This window comes from Erpetoichthys calabaricus, chromosome 1 (assembly GCF_900747795.2).
Source record: "Erpetoichthys calabaricus chromosome 1, fErpCal1.3, whole genome shotgun sequence".
Taxonomy (NCBI): domain Eukaryota; kingdom Metazoa; phylum Chordata; class Cladistia; order Polypteriformes; family Polypteridae; genus Erpetoichthys; species Erpetoichthys calabaricus.
This window is the reverse complement of record NC_041394.2, coordinates 354,805,131-354,821,363: the sequence shown is the minus strand read 5'-3', so window position 1 is coordinate 354,821,363 and position 16,233 is coordinate 354,805,131. Positions and strand designations below refer to the sequence as shown.

Here is a 16,233-nt window from a genome sequence, read left to right as displayed (position 1 = left end):
ATTCTTTCAAACTTACTTTATAAGCCCTCCACAGATTTTATACTAACAAACTATACATTTGGCCTATCTCTTAAGACATGTACATTGTGCAGGACAGAAGTCGTTTTTTCCAACAATGTTCACAGACCAATTATTTCACTTTTTATCGACTAGATCACAATTCCAGTGGGTCACAAGCTTTGTTAATATTTGGTAGCATTGACTTTAAATTTGAGCCAAATATTTTGGTTCGCCATCCACAGGCTTCTTACAATACGTTGCTGGAATTTGGGCCCATCCCTCCAGACTGAACTGGTGTAACTGGGACAGGTTTGTAAGCCTCTTGTGCTCATATGCGCTTTTTCAGTTCAGATTAATAATAATAATAATAATTCTTTGCATTTATATAGCGCTTTTCTCACTATTCATAGCGCTCAGCAATTGCAGTTTAAGTGCCTTGCTCAAGGGCCCAACAGACCAGAGTCCCTATTGGCATTTACGGGATTCAAACCGCAACCTTCCAATTGGGCTTTGTGATGGCCACTCCAATACCTTGACCTTGTTGCCCTTAAGCCATATTGCCACACCTTTGGAGGTCTGCTTGGGGTCCTTGTCTATTTGGATGACCCATTTGTGACTAATTCCTTGCTGAGCTTTTGAGATGTTGCTGCAGTGTCTCTCCATCATTTTCCTTCCTCATGATGCCATCTATTTTGTGAAGTGCACCAGTCCCTTCTGCAGCAAAGGCAAATGCCCTGTAACCAAATTTTCCCTAGTGTGTGCTTGGTGTGTGTGCCCTGCGGTGGGCTGGAGCCCTGCCTGGGGTTTGTTTCCTGCCTTGCTCCCTGTGTTGACTGGGATTGGCTTCAGCAGATCCTCATTACCCTGTAGTTAAGATATAGTGGGTTGGGTAATGGACAGATATATGTTTCTATGGTACACTGAAGTAGAATTACAAGCATTTCATAAGTTTCTTATTGACAATTTCATTAAGTTTTTGCAAAGAGTCAATATTTGCAGTGTTGGCCCTTCTTTGTATTTCAAGACCTCTGCAATTTGCCCTGGCAGGCTGTCAATAAACTTCTGGGCCAAATCCTGACTGATGGCAGCCCATTCTTGTATAAACAGTGCTTGGAGTTTGTCAGAATTGGTGTGTTTTTCTTTGTCCGCCCGCCTCTTGAGGGTTGACCACAATATCTCAATGGGATTAAGGTCTGGGGAGTTTCCTGGCTATGGACCCAAAATTTTCTCAGAGACACTTAGTTCTCACTTTTGCTGTATGCCCCAGTGCTCCATCATGCTGGATTGTTTATTGTTGGTCTTCAAACTGTTGTTGGATATTTGGGAGAAGTTGCTGTCAGAGGATGTTTTGGTACCATCTGTGTTCTTAGGCACCACCAGTTTAGAGCTGGCTCAAGAATGGCAGCAGGCAGGTGTGAGTGAAGTGAAGACTTTTGGAGGATGGCCTGGTGGGTGTCAAGAAGGGCAGCAAAGAACCCAAGAAAAACATCAGGAACAGACTGATATTCTTGGATTGGACTGCTGAGGACTGCTGGGGTCAAGTCATTGTCTCCGATGAATCACCTTTTTGATTGTTTGGGGCATCCGGAAAAAATAAAAGGCGAGCGGCGCTACCATCAGTCCTGCGTCAGGTCAACCGTAAAGCATCCTGAGACCATTCATGTCATGTGTGGTTACCTCTCACCCAAGGGAGTGCAGGCCTCACTCACAATTTTTGCCTAAGAACACAGCCATGAATAAAGAATGGGACCAAAACAGAGAGCAACTTCTCCCAACCATCCAAGAACAGTTTGGTGACCAAAAATGCCTTTTACAGCATGATGGAGCACCGGGCCATAAGTATTTGGCCCAGAAGTTGATTGACAGCCTGCCAGAGCGAATTGCAGAGGTCTTGTAAATGAAAGAAGGACCAACAATGCTAATTTTGACTTTTCGCATAAACCTTATAGCACTAGGGTGTTGTACCGTTAGCCATTAGGAATGTTGTGAGAAGTCCAGCAAAATGACCCCTTTTATTGGCTAACTAAAAAGATAACAATATGCACGCTTTCGAGGCAACTCGGGCCCCTTCTTCAGGCAAGATGTAATAAACATTATGTAATTCTAAATTAAAGCCTATGAAGTGCTTGTTGTTATACTTCAGTATACCATAGAAACATCTGACAAAAATATCTAAAAACACAGAAGCAGCAAACTTTGTGAAAACCAACACTTGGGATATTTTCAAAACTTTTGGCCACAGCCACGACTGTAAATCCGCGGCCGCTCCTCCACCAGTCTCACCGGCGCGTATTTCTTTCTGTTGTGACCAATTACACTTTACTATGAGGATGGCGCAGCCAATCAGCAGAAAGCTCATCTTTCTTCGGGCGTCAAGGCGGGATGCATGACGTCACAACGTGGAAACCACAAACTTTCCCAGCACGTGTGGACGCGGTGCATTGTACAGAAAACCTCAGCACCGTGGAGCAGGTGGTGAGTAAACGAAGTTAGTTTTATTACAAAAAAATAATAATAATAAATAAATAATGGAGGCGGATTGTCCGTACTTTTAGGCCCGAACCGAGTGGCACATTCGACTTCATCGTCTTTCCTTTCTCTTTATTTCGAGTAGTGACGGAATCCGCGTCTTCTCCCTGTTCGCTTCGTTCATCTTTTTGAATTTTCAGTCCTCCCTCGTCACGTTTCTCCTTTCGGTTTTTCTTTATCGTCGTTCATGTCGGTGATGTGGAAGAGCGAAAAAATTTTTATCATGAAAATAAAAAGAATACGAAATATTCTCGGGCGTGCGATGCGTTACGCTTAATGCACCTCGATCACAATAATGCCATTCCTGGCCAACCCGATTGTTTGTATACTTTTATTTTGTAATGTGGTAAATCCCCCCCCCCCCCCATCAGCATGAGGTCGCTGGAAAGGGTTATGTGACGCTCCCGATATGTTTGCAAAAGGACGAAGGTCCAAGTCTTTAGAGTCCTGGTGCTTCCTGCCTTGCTATATGGTTGTGAGACATGAACGCTAACTAGTGACCTGAGATGAAGAATGGACTCTTTTGTTACTGTCTCTCCGGAAAATCCTTGGGTATCGTTGTTTTGACTTTGTGTTGCTCATGGAGTCCGGAACGAGGCACATTGCCTGCATTGTGAGGGAGCGTCAGTTACGGCACTACGGCCATGTGGCGCGTTTCCCCGTAAGATCCTCAATGTTGGGGACCCAAGAGGCTGGACCAGGCCAAGGGGTCGCCCACGTAACACTTGGCTGCAGCAGATAGAGGGTCATTTCTGGAGGGTGGGACTGGACCGGGTTGCAAACCGGGATCCCGAGTTGTTTCGTCGTGTAGTGGGTGCGGCAACACACTGTACCAGTGCTCCCCAACTTGACTCGCCTCCCATCTCGACAAAGCCAGTGTTTACGTCAATCATCCACTTGGGGGGACGTTGAAGTGAAATGCGGAGAATATCGTCAGCCCCTCGGTCACTTCACTTTCTCGAGACCCGTTTCAGCCTGTGATCACCCGCTAGTCTGCACTGGTTTATGGAAAAGTCGCTCCTCACAATCCACCCCCAACATTTCACCTCTCCACATGTCTCCCTTACCACATTTAGTCTTACACAATTTGCCCCCTGTAGATAGTGCGTAGGTTACAGAAATGTACTTAAATTACAAGATATAAAAAAATTAGGTGCATTATTTTAGTTTAATAAATTGGAACGTTTTCTACCAATTTTCTTTTGCCTCTTATTGACGGAACTCTCTTTGCCATTGTAAATTTTTATAATATTATGCGGCGCGGTGCGTATATACTTAGTATTGCACTGTCTGCGACGCACTGCTTGTTCTTCAGCACCGCGATGCACCGTAGATAGTCCGGCGGTAAAAACTGCAGACTTGCGCTGCGTACCGGCCGTAGTGTGTTCGGACGCATTGGATTGTGTAACAGTGCTGACGAAAAAACTCTGCAAAATCCATTAACACCGGTTCTATGGAACACTATTTCGATATTTTACATAAAATCAAAATTAAAAAAAAACTTTTCCGGATCCCGTCTCCACTCTGCCTCAGTGTTAAAGATGTTCGTAATTAAAACCACTTTGAAATCCGATCTTGTTTTTGTTTTTTTTTGTTTATTTTACAATTACAGTTTCTATGCTTAGGAGAAATCGAGAGCTCTTTCCACCTTCATTCAACATATAGCCTTTGCACAGGGCCGTCTTAACGCGTGGACACACTGGGCAGTTTCCCCCATGCTAATCTATGAATGTTGTGACTTGCTGAATGGTGGAGTAGGTAGGGACCACAGTGCACTGCTGTGCCCCCGGGGGCCTATAATGCTGTTAAGATGGCCCAGCCTTTTTACCACCAAATCTGATTTGGATGAAATCTACCTTATGAATTACACCAGCCTTCCAGAGCTGAGAAATATTTCTCTCTATTATAATAAAAAAAAAATCCTGGGACGAGACGGGACTTCTTCAGAGAGATACTTTCATGTCCTGTGAGACGAGATTTTGTCTCTTATTAACTGGGTGTGGTTAAATCTCTTGGCACAAAAAACAGATGACAAAGTAGAATGTCGTAAAGAATTAAAAAAAAAAAACGTTGGCACGATACACAATGCAGACAAGGTTAGAGAGAATAGAAGTACAAAAATTCAAAAGTCTCAAAAAAACTGATAGTAAAGATCACATTAGCGCAAACAAACAGAAATTATTACTCGGTGATATAACAGAACAGCGAAAAGAGACCAGATATATCGTTTAGCTTTAAACTTTAAGTTGGAGATTTATAGATTATCTAATTTGTGTTGCCATTAGGAAAAAGTAGTGTTTATACACAATGAGGAGCTGTATCCGCGAGAATTAAAAGATTTGTTGTTTGGTGAAAGTGAAATCCCGTGAGAGAAAATTTCAAGCCCTGTGAGACAAGACTTTATGCAAAGAGATTTGGAAAAGTCCTGAACAAATATACAACATTTACAACCATGCACATGGTTCAATCATTTCTCATTTATGTGAATGCTATTGCCTGACGCAGTTCGTTTAGAGAGAAAGAAACGATATTCACTCACGGGCAGTTATATGTTGCGTTGTCGATGTAATTCCACATATGGAATCAAAATTCAATGTGATATTGACAAAAAGGTAAAAGAGATCAAATATATGGACATATGTGATATGAGAGAAGTATGTAGTCATTGTTTGGCTTTAAACTTTAAGTGAGAGACTTGTAGATTGTCTAATTCGTGTTGCCATCAGGGAACAGTAGTGTTTCTTTGTAATGAAGAGGCATATCCACGAGAATTAAGATTTGTTGTTTGGTGACAGTGAAATCCACATACACGAATGTCGGGGGGGGGGGTGTTGTTGTGTGCGTTGACGAGCGAAGCGAGTAGGTGGTGAAGCCCACTAGTTTTGCTAATTTATAAAGCCATTTCCTTTGAGGTTGAGACACATTGTAGACAGCAAAAAAAATAAATACACTCGAGGAAAACTTTTTTTTCCTTTAAAACTCCATAACTCATAGCTCTGGCAGATTGGAAAACTCCAAATGATTTCTTTGAAATGGTCCCATTCAGCTCCTATTCTTTAGCACAGCTCATGAGAAAACACTGTCATTTGTTTTGCTGTTGGTGGTGAAGAAAAGTGCTTCTGTATGTCAAAGGGAAATAAAATAAAGGTGTAATTCATAACCGCCGTGTGTCACCCAAATCAACAAGTCTGAAAATGTTTGCATGGCGGTACGTTTGGGGATTTAGTTAAAATATTTGAGTTACTAATGTATAACAATTTAGTTACTTCCTCAAAGAGTCAGTTAGTGCTTTTTTCTTATTAAACTGATACTTGAATGCAGTTTCATGTGTTAGTAGACAACAATAAATCTTTGCTTTTTAATGGCACTTTACAATGTCATGTTGTTAAAAACAGAGCCAAGGTGGACTTGTGTTGGCTCAACAGCTTTATAGAGAGCAGAAAACAGAATAGATTTTGTAAAAATATCATTGACTGAGGTACTGTTGTTGCTTAGGGAAGGTCTGTACAGATCACGCCACATACACACCACACACTAAGGACAAAAAAGTTGCATCTACAGTGGGTATAGAAAAGAATCCCCCCCCTTTGAAATATTCCCATCTTTTTTGTTTTACAGCTTTAAATGAAAACACACACAAACCAATATTTCTTCCCAGCTTTACTTACTCAATGCACCCTCTAACATCCAAGTGAAAGATATCACAGCTACAGTTCAGAAGAATGATAACAAATCAAAAACAAGAAATCCTGAGATGAATAAAGGACCCCCCCCCCCACCAATGTCATTTTGTTGAACCCCTTTTTGCTTTAATGACAGCCTTGAGTCTGTTGATTCTTCTCTTAGCTTTGCACATCTAGATTGAGCCCACTCAATATTTGCCCCCCATTCTTCTTTACAGTTTAACTCTTCAAGTTCGGTCACATTGGATGGTGACCGTTGGTGGTCTGCTATCTTCAGATCTTTCCACAGATTTTCACTGTGATTTAGGTCTGGGCTCTGACTGGCCACACCAGGACATTCACTTTTTTCTCCTTCAGCCACTGGGTGGTTCATTTTGCTGTGTGCTTCAGGTCGTTGTCGTGTTGAAGATGGGCAGAATGTTCACTTTTCAACTTTCTGGCAGAGGGTAGCAGGTTTTTCTCAAGAATTTGATGGTATTTTGCCCCATCCATTTCTTCTTTTACCCCAATGAGAGCCCCTGGCCCCCCACAACAGGATGCTGCTCCCTCCATGCTTAACTGTAGATTTGGTGTATTGTGGGTGGTGAGCTGCATTTGTGTACTGTTTGGTATTGAGGCCAAATAGTTTGATTTTGGTCTCCTCTGACCATAAGACCTTCTTCCACTTGGCATCAGAATCTTCAAGGTGCATTCTGGCAATGCTCAAATGACCCTTAATGTGGCCTTTCTTGAGAAGTGCGACCCTCCTGAACAAGTCACAATTGTGGAGCGCTTGTGAATATATATATTCACACACATTATATACATGTGTGTATATGTATGTATGTATATACAGTGCATCCGGAAAGTATTCACAGCGCATCACTTTTTCCACATTTTGTTATGTTACAGCCTTATTCCAAAATGGATTAAATTCATTTTTTTCCTCAGAATTCTGCACATAACACCCCATAATGACAACATGAAAAAAGTTTACTTGAGGTTTTTGCAAATTTATTAAAAATAAAAAAACTGAGAAATCCCATGTACATAAGTATTCACAGCCTTTGCTCAATACTTTGTCGATGCACCTTTCGCAGCAATTCCAGCCTCAAGTCTTTTTGAATATGATGCCACAAGCTTGGCACACCTATCCTTGGCCAGTTTCGCCCATTCCTCTTTGCAGCACCTCTCAAGCTCCATCAGGTTGGATGGGAAGCGTCGGTGCACAGCCATTTTAAGATCTCTCCAGAGATGTTCAATCGGATTCAAGTCTGGGCTCTGGCTGGGCCACTCAAGGACATTCACAGAGTTGTCCTGAAGCCACTCCTTTGATATCTTGGCTGTGTGCTTAGGGTCGTTGTCCTGCTGAAAGATGAACCGTCGCCCCAGTCTGAGGTCAAGAGCACCCTGGAGCAGGTTTTCATCCAGGATGTCTCTGTACATTGCTGCAGTCATCTTTCCCTTTATCCTGACTAGTCTCCCAGTTCCTGCTGCTGAAAAACATTCCCACAGCATGATGCTGCCACCACCATGCTTCACTCTAGGGATGGTATTGGCTTGGTGATGAGCGGTGCCTGGTTTCCTCCAAACGTGACACCTGGCATTCACACCAAAGAGTTCAATCTTTGTCTCATCAGACCAGAGAATTTCCTTTCTCATGGTCAGAGTCCTTGAGGTGCTTTTTGGTAAACTCCAGGCGGGCTGCCATGTGCATTTTACTAAGGAGTGGCTTCCGTCTGCCCACTCTACCATACAGGCCTGATTGGTGGATTGCTGCAGAGATGGTTGTCCTTCTGGAAGGTTCTCCTCTCTCCACAGAGGACCTCTGGAGCTCTGACAGAGTGACCATCGGGTTCTTGGTCACCTCCCTGATTAAGGCCCTTCTCCCCCGATCGCTCAGTTTAGATGGCCGGCCAGCTCTAGGAAGAGTCCTGGTGGTTTCGAACTTCTTCCACTTACGGATGATGGAGGCCACTGTGCTCATTGGGACCTTCAAAACAGCAGACATTTTTCTGTAACCTTCCCCAGATTTGTGCCTCGAGACAATCCTGTCTTGGAGGTCTACAGGCAATTCCTTTGACTTCATGCTTGGTTTGTGCTCAGACATGAACTGTCAACTGTGGGACCTTATATAGACAGGTGTGTGCCTTTCCAAATCATGTCCAGTCAACTGAATTTACCACAGGTGGACTCCAATGAAGCTGCAGAAACATCTGAAGGATGATCAGGGGAAACAGGATGCACCTGAGCTCAATTTGGAGCTTCATTGCAAGGCTGTGAATACTTATGTACATGGGATTTCTCAATTTTTTTATTTTTAATAAATTTGCAAAAACCTCAAGTAAACTTTTTTCACGTTGTCCTTATGGTGTGTTGTGTGTAGAATTCTGAGGAAAAAAATGAATTTAATCCATATTGGAATAAGGCTGTAACATAACAAAATGTGGAAAAACTGATGCGCTGTGAATACTTTCCAGATGCACTGTGTGTGTGTGTGTGTGTGTGTGTATATATATATATATATATATATATATATATGTATATGTATGTGTATATATATATATATATATATATATATATATATATATATATAATATGTATATATGTGTATTTGTATATGTGTACAGGTGCTGGTCATAAAATTAGAATATCATGACAAAGTTGATTTATTTCAGTAATTTCATTCAAAAAGTGAAACTTGTATATTAGATTCATTCATTACACACAGACTGATGTATTTCAAATGTTTATTTCTTATAATGTTGATGATTATAACTGACAACTAATGAAAGTCCCAAATTCAGTATCTTGGAAAATTAGAATATCAGTTAAGTCCAATGCAAAAAAAGGATTTTTAGAAATGTTGGCCAACTGAAAGGTATGAACATGAAAAGTATGAGCATGTACAGCACTCAATATTTAGTTGGAGCTCCTTTGGCCTGGATTACTGCAGCAATGCGGCATGGCATGGAGTCGATCAGTCTGTGGCACTGCTCAGGTGTTATGAGAGCCCATATTGCTCTGATAGTGGCCTTCAGCTCTTCTGAATTGTTGGGTCTGGCGTATTGCATCTTCCTCTTCACAATACCCCATAGATTTTCTATGGGGTTAAGGTCAGGCGAGTTTGCTAGCCAATCAAGAACAGGGATACCATGTTCCTTAAACCAGGTACTGGTAGCTTTGGCACTGTGTGCTGGTGCCAGGTCCTGTTGGAAAATGAAATCTGCATCTCCATAAAGTTCGTCAGCAGCAGGAAGCATGAAGTGCTCTAAAACTTCCTGGTAGACAGCTGCGTTGACCTTGCACCTCAGAAAACACAATGGACCAACACCAGCAGATGACATGGCACCCCAAAACCATCACTGACTGTGGAAACTTTACACTGGACCTCACGCAACGTGGATTCTGTGCCTCTCCTCTCTTCCTCCAGACTCTGGGACCTGGATTTCCAAAGGAAATGCAAAATTTACTTTCATCAGAGAACATAACTTTGGACGCTTCTGATGCTGTCTCTTGTTCAAGAGTGGCTTAACACAAGGAATGCGACAGCTGAAACCCATGTCTTGCATACGTCTGTGCGTGGTGGTTCTTGAAGCACTGACTCCAGCTGCAGTCCACTCTTTGTGAATCTCCCCCACATTTTTGAATGGGTTTTGTTTCACAATCCTCTCCAGGGTGCGGTTATCCCTATTGCTTGTCCACTTTTTTCTACCACATCTTGTCCTTCCCTTCGCCTCTCTATTAATGTGCTTGGACACAGAGCTCTGTGAACAGCCAACCTCTTTAGCAATGACCTTTTGTGTCTTGCCCTCCTTGTGCAAGGTGTCAATGGTCGTCTTTTGGACAACTGTCAAGTCAGCAGTCTTCCCCATGATTGTGTAGCCTACAGAACTCGACTGAGAGACCATTTAAAGGCTTTTGCAGGTGTTTTGAGTTAATTAGCTGATTAGAGTGTGGCACCAGGTGTCTTCAATATTGAACCTTTTCACAATATTCTAATTTTCCGAGATACTGAATTTGGGACTTTCATTAGTTGTCAGTTATAATCATCAACATTAAAAGAAATAAACGTTTGAAATACATCAGTCTGTGTGTAATGAATGAATCTAATACACAAGTTTCACTTTTTGAATGGAATTACTGAAATAAATCAACTTTGTCATGATATTCTAATTTTATGACCAGCACCTGTATATATGTATGGAAGAGAAGGTCTGTGATACGTGTTGCTTATTTGCAGCTGTAGATCCACAAAGGGAGAAAAATTAATCGTATCGTGATATTCAGAGGATGTCTAAGCATCATCCTCTGATGAAGACCCCTGGCAGGGGTGGGTTGAAAGCTCAGGAATAAAACTACTTTATGATACGTGATTCATTTTTCTCCCTTTGTGGACCTCCAGCTGCAAAAAAAAACAAAACAAACAAACATAGAAAATAACCCCCCCTTTCAAAATATTCCCTTTTTTTTTTTAAATGAAAACACACAAACCAATATTTTTTCCAGCTTTACTTACTCAATGCAATCTGTAACATCCAAGTGAAAGATATCACAGCTACAGTTCAGAAGAATTTAAAAAAATCAAAAACAAGGCCTACTGAGATGAATAAAGGACCCCCATCCCCAAACTGTGTCAGGTGTCAGTGCCCACCATTTCCATTGCAGTTACTGGATTCCTTCCACCTGTGATCAGTTGTAATGAGTGTGATTAGTGAAGCTGTTCCTGGTCCATTCATCCCCTTGCTTGGTAGTGCAACTGACCACAAACAACTCACTATGAGAGGCAAGCCACTTTCAACAGTTGACATTTAATATTTAAGATATAATTGGTATACTGGTATAGATTGCAAAGCTGGAAAAAATATTGGTTTGTGTGTTCATTTAAAAGAAATGAGAACTTTTTTTTGGAGTGGGGGGGTATTCTTTTCTATACCCACTGTATAAACAGTTATTACAGTTAAGTATTTGGACAGTGATAACAGTTCTCATAATTGTAGCTCTGTGCACCACCACAATGGATTTGAAATGAAGAAATAATTACATTATTGAAGGTGTAGGCTTTCAGCATTAATTCCTCCTCAGTCGTGGCTGAGACGCCTGTCCTTCCACCTTGGCACTCACAGTAGGTGCCTGTCACATTTATATACAAAACAACACATACAAATAGTGATGCAAACTCTTTGGATAATTTGTTGAAAATGGCATGACCCGCTCAAAACTGAGAGATGAGATTAAATCCAAACAGCACTTTGGTTTGGGTTCTGCTTCAAAGTTCCCATATTTTTTTTTTTTTTTACTGTGGTTTGGTGTCTCTAAACTGTCTGACCTGACTTTTTGAAGGAGATATTCTAACTCTTCTGGACTCCATTTTGTTCATCTGCTGTTCTTTCCAAAGAGTGGAGGAGGATGAGTCTAACACTTTAACTTACATGGATGTGACAGAGGAGATGTACCAGTCTGACATGAATGTGATGGAGAAAAGGAACGTAAATATTAAGGAGGAGCACTGTGAATGGGAATACGCCTATCATCAACCGAAGAGAGGCATTAAGGAAGAGGCTGGGGAGAAGCCTGTCATCCGTGGCATACAGAAACGAGTCAAAGAGGAAGACCTTCAGTCAGAGTCCGGCCATTTGTCTGGGTGTAGTTATGGAGGTGTAAGTGGATCAGTCTCCCCTCACGGTAAAAGATGTCCCATTCAGGAGCATTCTTACAGCAAGAAGTCGGATATTTACTCAAAGACCACTCAGGAAACATCACGGAGAGCACCAGGAGGCCAGTCATCACCTACGAATCAGTCTGGAGAAGGTAAGTGGAGACCAAAAAGTCAAAACACACTGTTGAAATTTCAGCTTTTGTGGTTTTAATGTTTGAAAATCAAGTTTGTTAGAATTAGGGTTTTATTGTGAGCTGTTTGTGGGTTTTTTTTTTTTTTTTGGTCACAGTGATTCTGACTATCATGTTACATTTTGAGGTCATGATAAATTTAATATTTACTGTTGCATCACATTGCCATCTTTGTTTTCCTATGAGCACCACCTTTTCAGAGCACAGACGTCGAGTGTCTCCTAGGCAGTCTGTCCCGGAATCCACCAGATTGAGCTACTACTTTTACGCTATCAGATTGACGACATAAAGGTCACCCTTCATGTCCCATCACTGTCTGAGATTGGTGGATGGCCCTGGTTAGCGTGTGGATTATAATTTTTGGTACTGTTCTATTCTCGTGACACAAAGCGCTGTTGGCTTTTATTTTGATATGTTCTCATAGAGTCACGCGACAGTTCATTCTTGTGTTTACATCCTGATAATGACAACCCACAAGAATTACTTGTAGCCTATTGGTCGATGCAGGACTAAAGCAATACTATTTCATGAGAACGTATCAAAATAAAAGCCAAGTGCACTTTCTGTCACAATAATAAAGAACCCAATTTTTAGTTGTTGCCTTCCTGGTAGTTTCTGTTTTAGGCACTCAGATTCAGGCTGGCGATTCTATTTTTGTTGACGCACCAGTTTGATTTTGATTTGTGTCTGACTATGCTCACCTTATTTAAAAAATACACTGTTTCTGTTTCACCTAATATTTTCTCACCTTTGTTAAAAGATTTTCAAATTAGGTATGTCACAATACCAGAATGTTTGCATTCAATATCAATACAAGTAAAAGTTCATGATACTTGATACCTGTATGATACCAGAGCAAAAACAGAAATCCCATTCAATGGCTATTTTTTTATTATTATTAAAAGTCCCTCCATTATTCAAATGATCAATATTGTGCCTTTGTTGTTTGAATAAAACATTCTAAGAGTACATTAGAATGTCAGCTCAAGTTGGACGGTTGGGAGACAAAGTCAGAGAGGCGAGATTGAGTTGGTTTGGACATGTGCAGAGGAGAGATGCTGGGTATATTGGAAGAAGGATGTTAAGGATAGAGCTGTCAGGGAAGAGGAGAAGAGGAAGGCCTAAAAGAAGGTTTATGGATGTGGTGAGAGAGGACATGCAGGTGATGACGAGGACAGAAAAATATGGAAGAAGATGATCCGCTGTGGCGACGCCTAACAAGAGCAGTGGAAAGAAGAAGAAAAACTACCAACAGTAACTGCAGCTTTAAAACAGTGGTGTAGTCAATGAGTAGTTGGCCAAACTATCATTTAAGTCAACTAGCATCAGCATTCATAAATAACAAAATGAAATTTTAATATGCGATAGACATGGGGATTCCTCCATTTTAACAGCGTTTTTTTGGGGTTTCAGCCCTGGGTTAAAAAAATGCTCCAATCCTGGAAAACCTGATTTATCTTAGCATGAGTGTATTCTAAATGGTTTCTCTCACATTTTCTGTAGTAGGTGATAAGTGCAGCTTAAAATAAATGCAAAAAAAAAAAGCCTTATTTTATCTGTACTGTTAATTTAGCGAATTCCAGGAAAATGTCTGATATTTTCATTTACACAAACTCTTCAGAGCTGTTTTTGTGCTTACATGTTTTTAAAATTCAGTTTGTCGAACCGTTTCCTTCCTGCTAGGTTGGTAACGTTTGCAATTATAAGATTTAAATTTGCATCATTGGCAGGTTAAAAACTTAATAGAGTAACATTTAATGGATGAGTCAAATCCGATTCAAATTTCAAATGTCACAAACATCTCCTGTCTTACTTGTTTAAATCTGGCCCTCTTTTTGTATCATATACGTCTGTACATGCATTAAGATGAGTGGTTAGTGTAGTGTGCTGATGAGGTACGAGTTTTGTTTTTCTGTAAAACAGTCCAAGAGACAGCGAGTGTCGTGCTTACTGACTGACTGGCTGGGTGGCAACACATTCTATCTGTCTGTCTGTCTGTTTGTCTGTCTACTTTTCACGAGAGAATGGATTTGGATCGGGTTTTTTTTTTTTTTCTAGAATTTGCTTAAACATTCCAATTGATTTTGCGACTTCTCTCATCACACTAAGTATCATAGTTCGCTTGCGGTGCCGATTTATTTTTGCAAATCTGACAGATGCTGCGGGCCAAGGAGAGGGGGCAGTGGACGGGGCCCTCCTCACTCACGTGCCAGCCTCAGGTTTCCTTAACTCCGCTTAGTTAGCGAATGAGAGAACTACTTAATGGATTTTGATCGTGTTTTTTTTTTTTTTTTAATCTATAATTTGCTTGAACATTCCTGTTGATTTTGTGACTTCTCTCATTGTGCTAAGAATCCTAGTTCGCTTGTAGGGACTCTCACACCAGTCTACCCCTCTCCACATGTTGGAGTGCACCTTGCCTCCGCTTAGCTAGCAATACCTGTTTGTTCAGCAGACATTATCATCTACAGATTGTTAAGGAGTAACGTTTGACGTTTTTGAGAGAGAGAGATCAGAGCTCCATTTGTTTTAGAGCAAGGGTCGCCAAGTCCTGTCCTGGATGACCACCGTGGCTGCAGATTTTCATTCTAACCCTTTTTTTAAATTTTTTTTTATTGAGTGCCGTGTTTGTGCTGATAATTAACTTCTTGTGAATTCATTTGAATTGAATTGCTTTAAGATTGGTTTACCTGAATTCCTTCATCCTTTCCCTGAATTGTTTCATTTCTTTCATTAAATGGCACCCAAACAGAAATCAAATGTGAAGTGAGTGAGCCAGCAGAAGACCAACTGTGTCAGGGCCTCAAACTCCAACCAGTTTCACTCCAACCAGCTGCTTAATGAGGCGGCAATTCTTGTCGTTAATGAAACCCGTTCTTTAATTCTGTGGCTTGTTGCTGCTGTCGTGGTGCATTAGCAGGCATTTCTAAAATTGTTGATTTTCTATTTTCTAAGAGCCCTGATAAAATGTTTTGGGGACCTGAGCAGATCAGCATTCCTGAGACCTTCACCTTTCTTTATTTTCAGATATTGTATGATGGACACCAGTTGTTCTGGTTTATTTTGTATTTCATTATTGTTTGGCTGCTAATTACCGAAAAAGAAACAAGGGGTCAGAGTTTTCAAGAGCAAGTCAATTAAAATGAGTTCGAAAGATGTTTTTTAGCAGCAAAAACAGGTCACTCATTCAGAAAAGGGTTAGAATGAAAACCTGCAGCCACAGTGGTCCTCCAGGACTGGAGTTGGCAACCCCTGTCTTAGAGGGTAGCTGCTGATTGCCAGAGATATCATGGTCACGTGCTCTTCTCTCCATGCAGGGGATGCTCTCTCGTCAGAGTTGAACACAATCAGATACAGTGCAAACGTCTTGATTTTTAGAGTTTGTCCTGTTTCACTACTACGTTGGCGCATCCATGGGGGATAGCTAGTTGATAATAAATAAGTAAAGGAGATCTAAAGCAAAAATGGTTGGGGAAAAAACATGTTTTTTGAGGCACAGTTATTCATGAAATTGTTTAAACTGCAATATTAATTTACATCACTCAGTCTAAATTAATTGAGAGAAGTGCTTTGAAGCATTGGAACACCCTATGAGTTATATTTTACTAACAAATGGAGCAGGTAATTTTCTCGCTGGGTTGTTACTGTACTGTACATTAAACTTGCCTGCATTTTTACTTCTATAATCGGTGGTGGAGTTGCTGGTGTGCAGTTTCCCACAGTCCTTTATACGTAATTGTGGATGTGTGCCCATCATATGTGCAAAGCTCAGTTCATCTTGTGCCCTTTTCTGCCATCTAGTGGCTAAAGTCACTTTTTTATCGAAGTTTACCAGTAGTTTCTGCCCTCCTTAATGTTAGTAACATTTTGTTATGTGTTTTTTTGGTAAATGTACTCTTATATCATGTGTTAAGGAAGAAAAAATCTTTCATTTTTGAATTAAATGGATTTTTTTTTAAACCCCAATCACTTAATTTAAAACAATAATGGAGTAAGTGGTCAACTGGTATAATAGTTTTTAGTTGCAGTCCTAAGCAGACTAAACATAAACTGTCAGGAATAAAATGAAACTTTGTACTGAGAATAGAGCGTTTGAGCTAGTTGAGATCATCTGAGCTGATTTACACTAAATGGCTGCCACTTGTCATGTCTCCCAGTCAACTTCACAAAATCACTGACAATTGTGCCTTTC

General features: G+C 40.9%; 2 protein-coding genes across 4 annotated transcripts in view; both read left to right on the top strand.

Moving 5' to 3' along the window:
- Positions 1–16,233, top strand: part of LOC114643527 (gastrula zinc finger protein XlCGF57.1-like) — a 318,307-nt gene that overhangs the window by 69,256 nt on the left and 232,818 nt on the right. The window lies entirely within an intron of this gene.
- LOC114665435 (zinc finger protein OZF-like) overlaps positions 1–16,233 on the top strand; it is a 69,744-nt gene that overhangs the window by 24,929 nt on the left and 28,582 nt on the right. The window contains exons 1-2 of one of the 3 annotated variants that reach the window (XM_051926078.1): positions 2,433–2,475; positions 11,590–12,002. In XM_051926078.1, coding sequence (XP_051782038.1) covers positions 11,624–12,002 — 379 coding nt within the window. In that variant the 5' untranslated portion in view covers positions 2,433–2,475; positions 11,590–11,623. Of the gene's footprint in view, positions 1–2,036; positions 2,476–11,589; positions 12,003–16,233 lie in introns of those variants that run through there. The other 2 variants (XM_051926075.1, XR_007934731.1) reach the window with 2 other exon arrangements.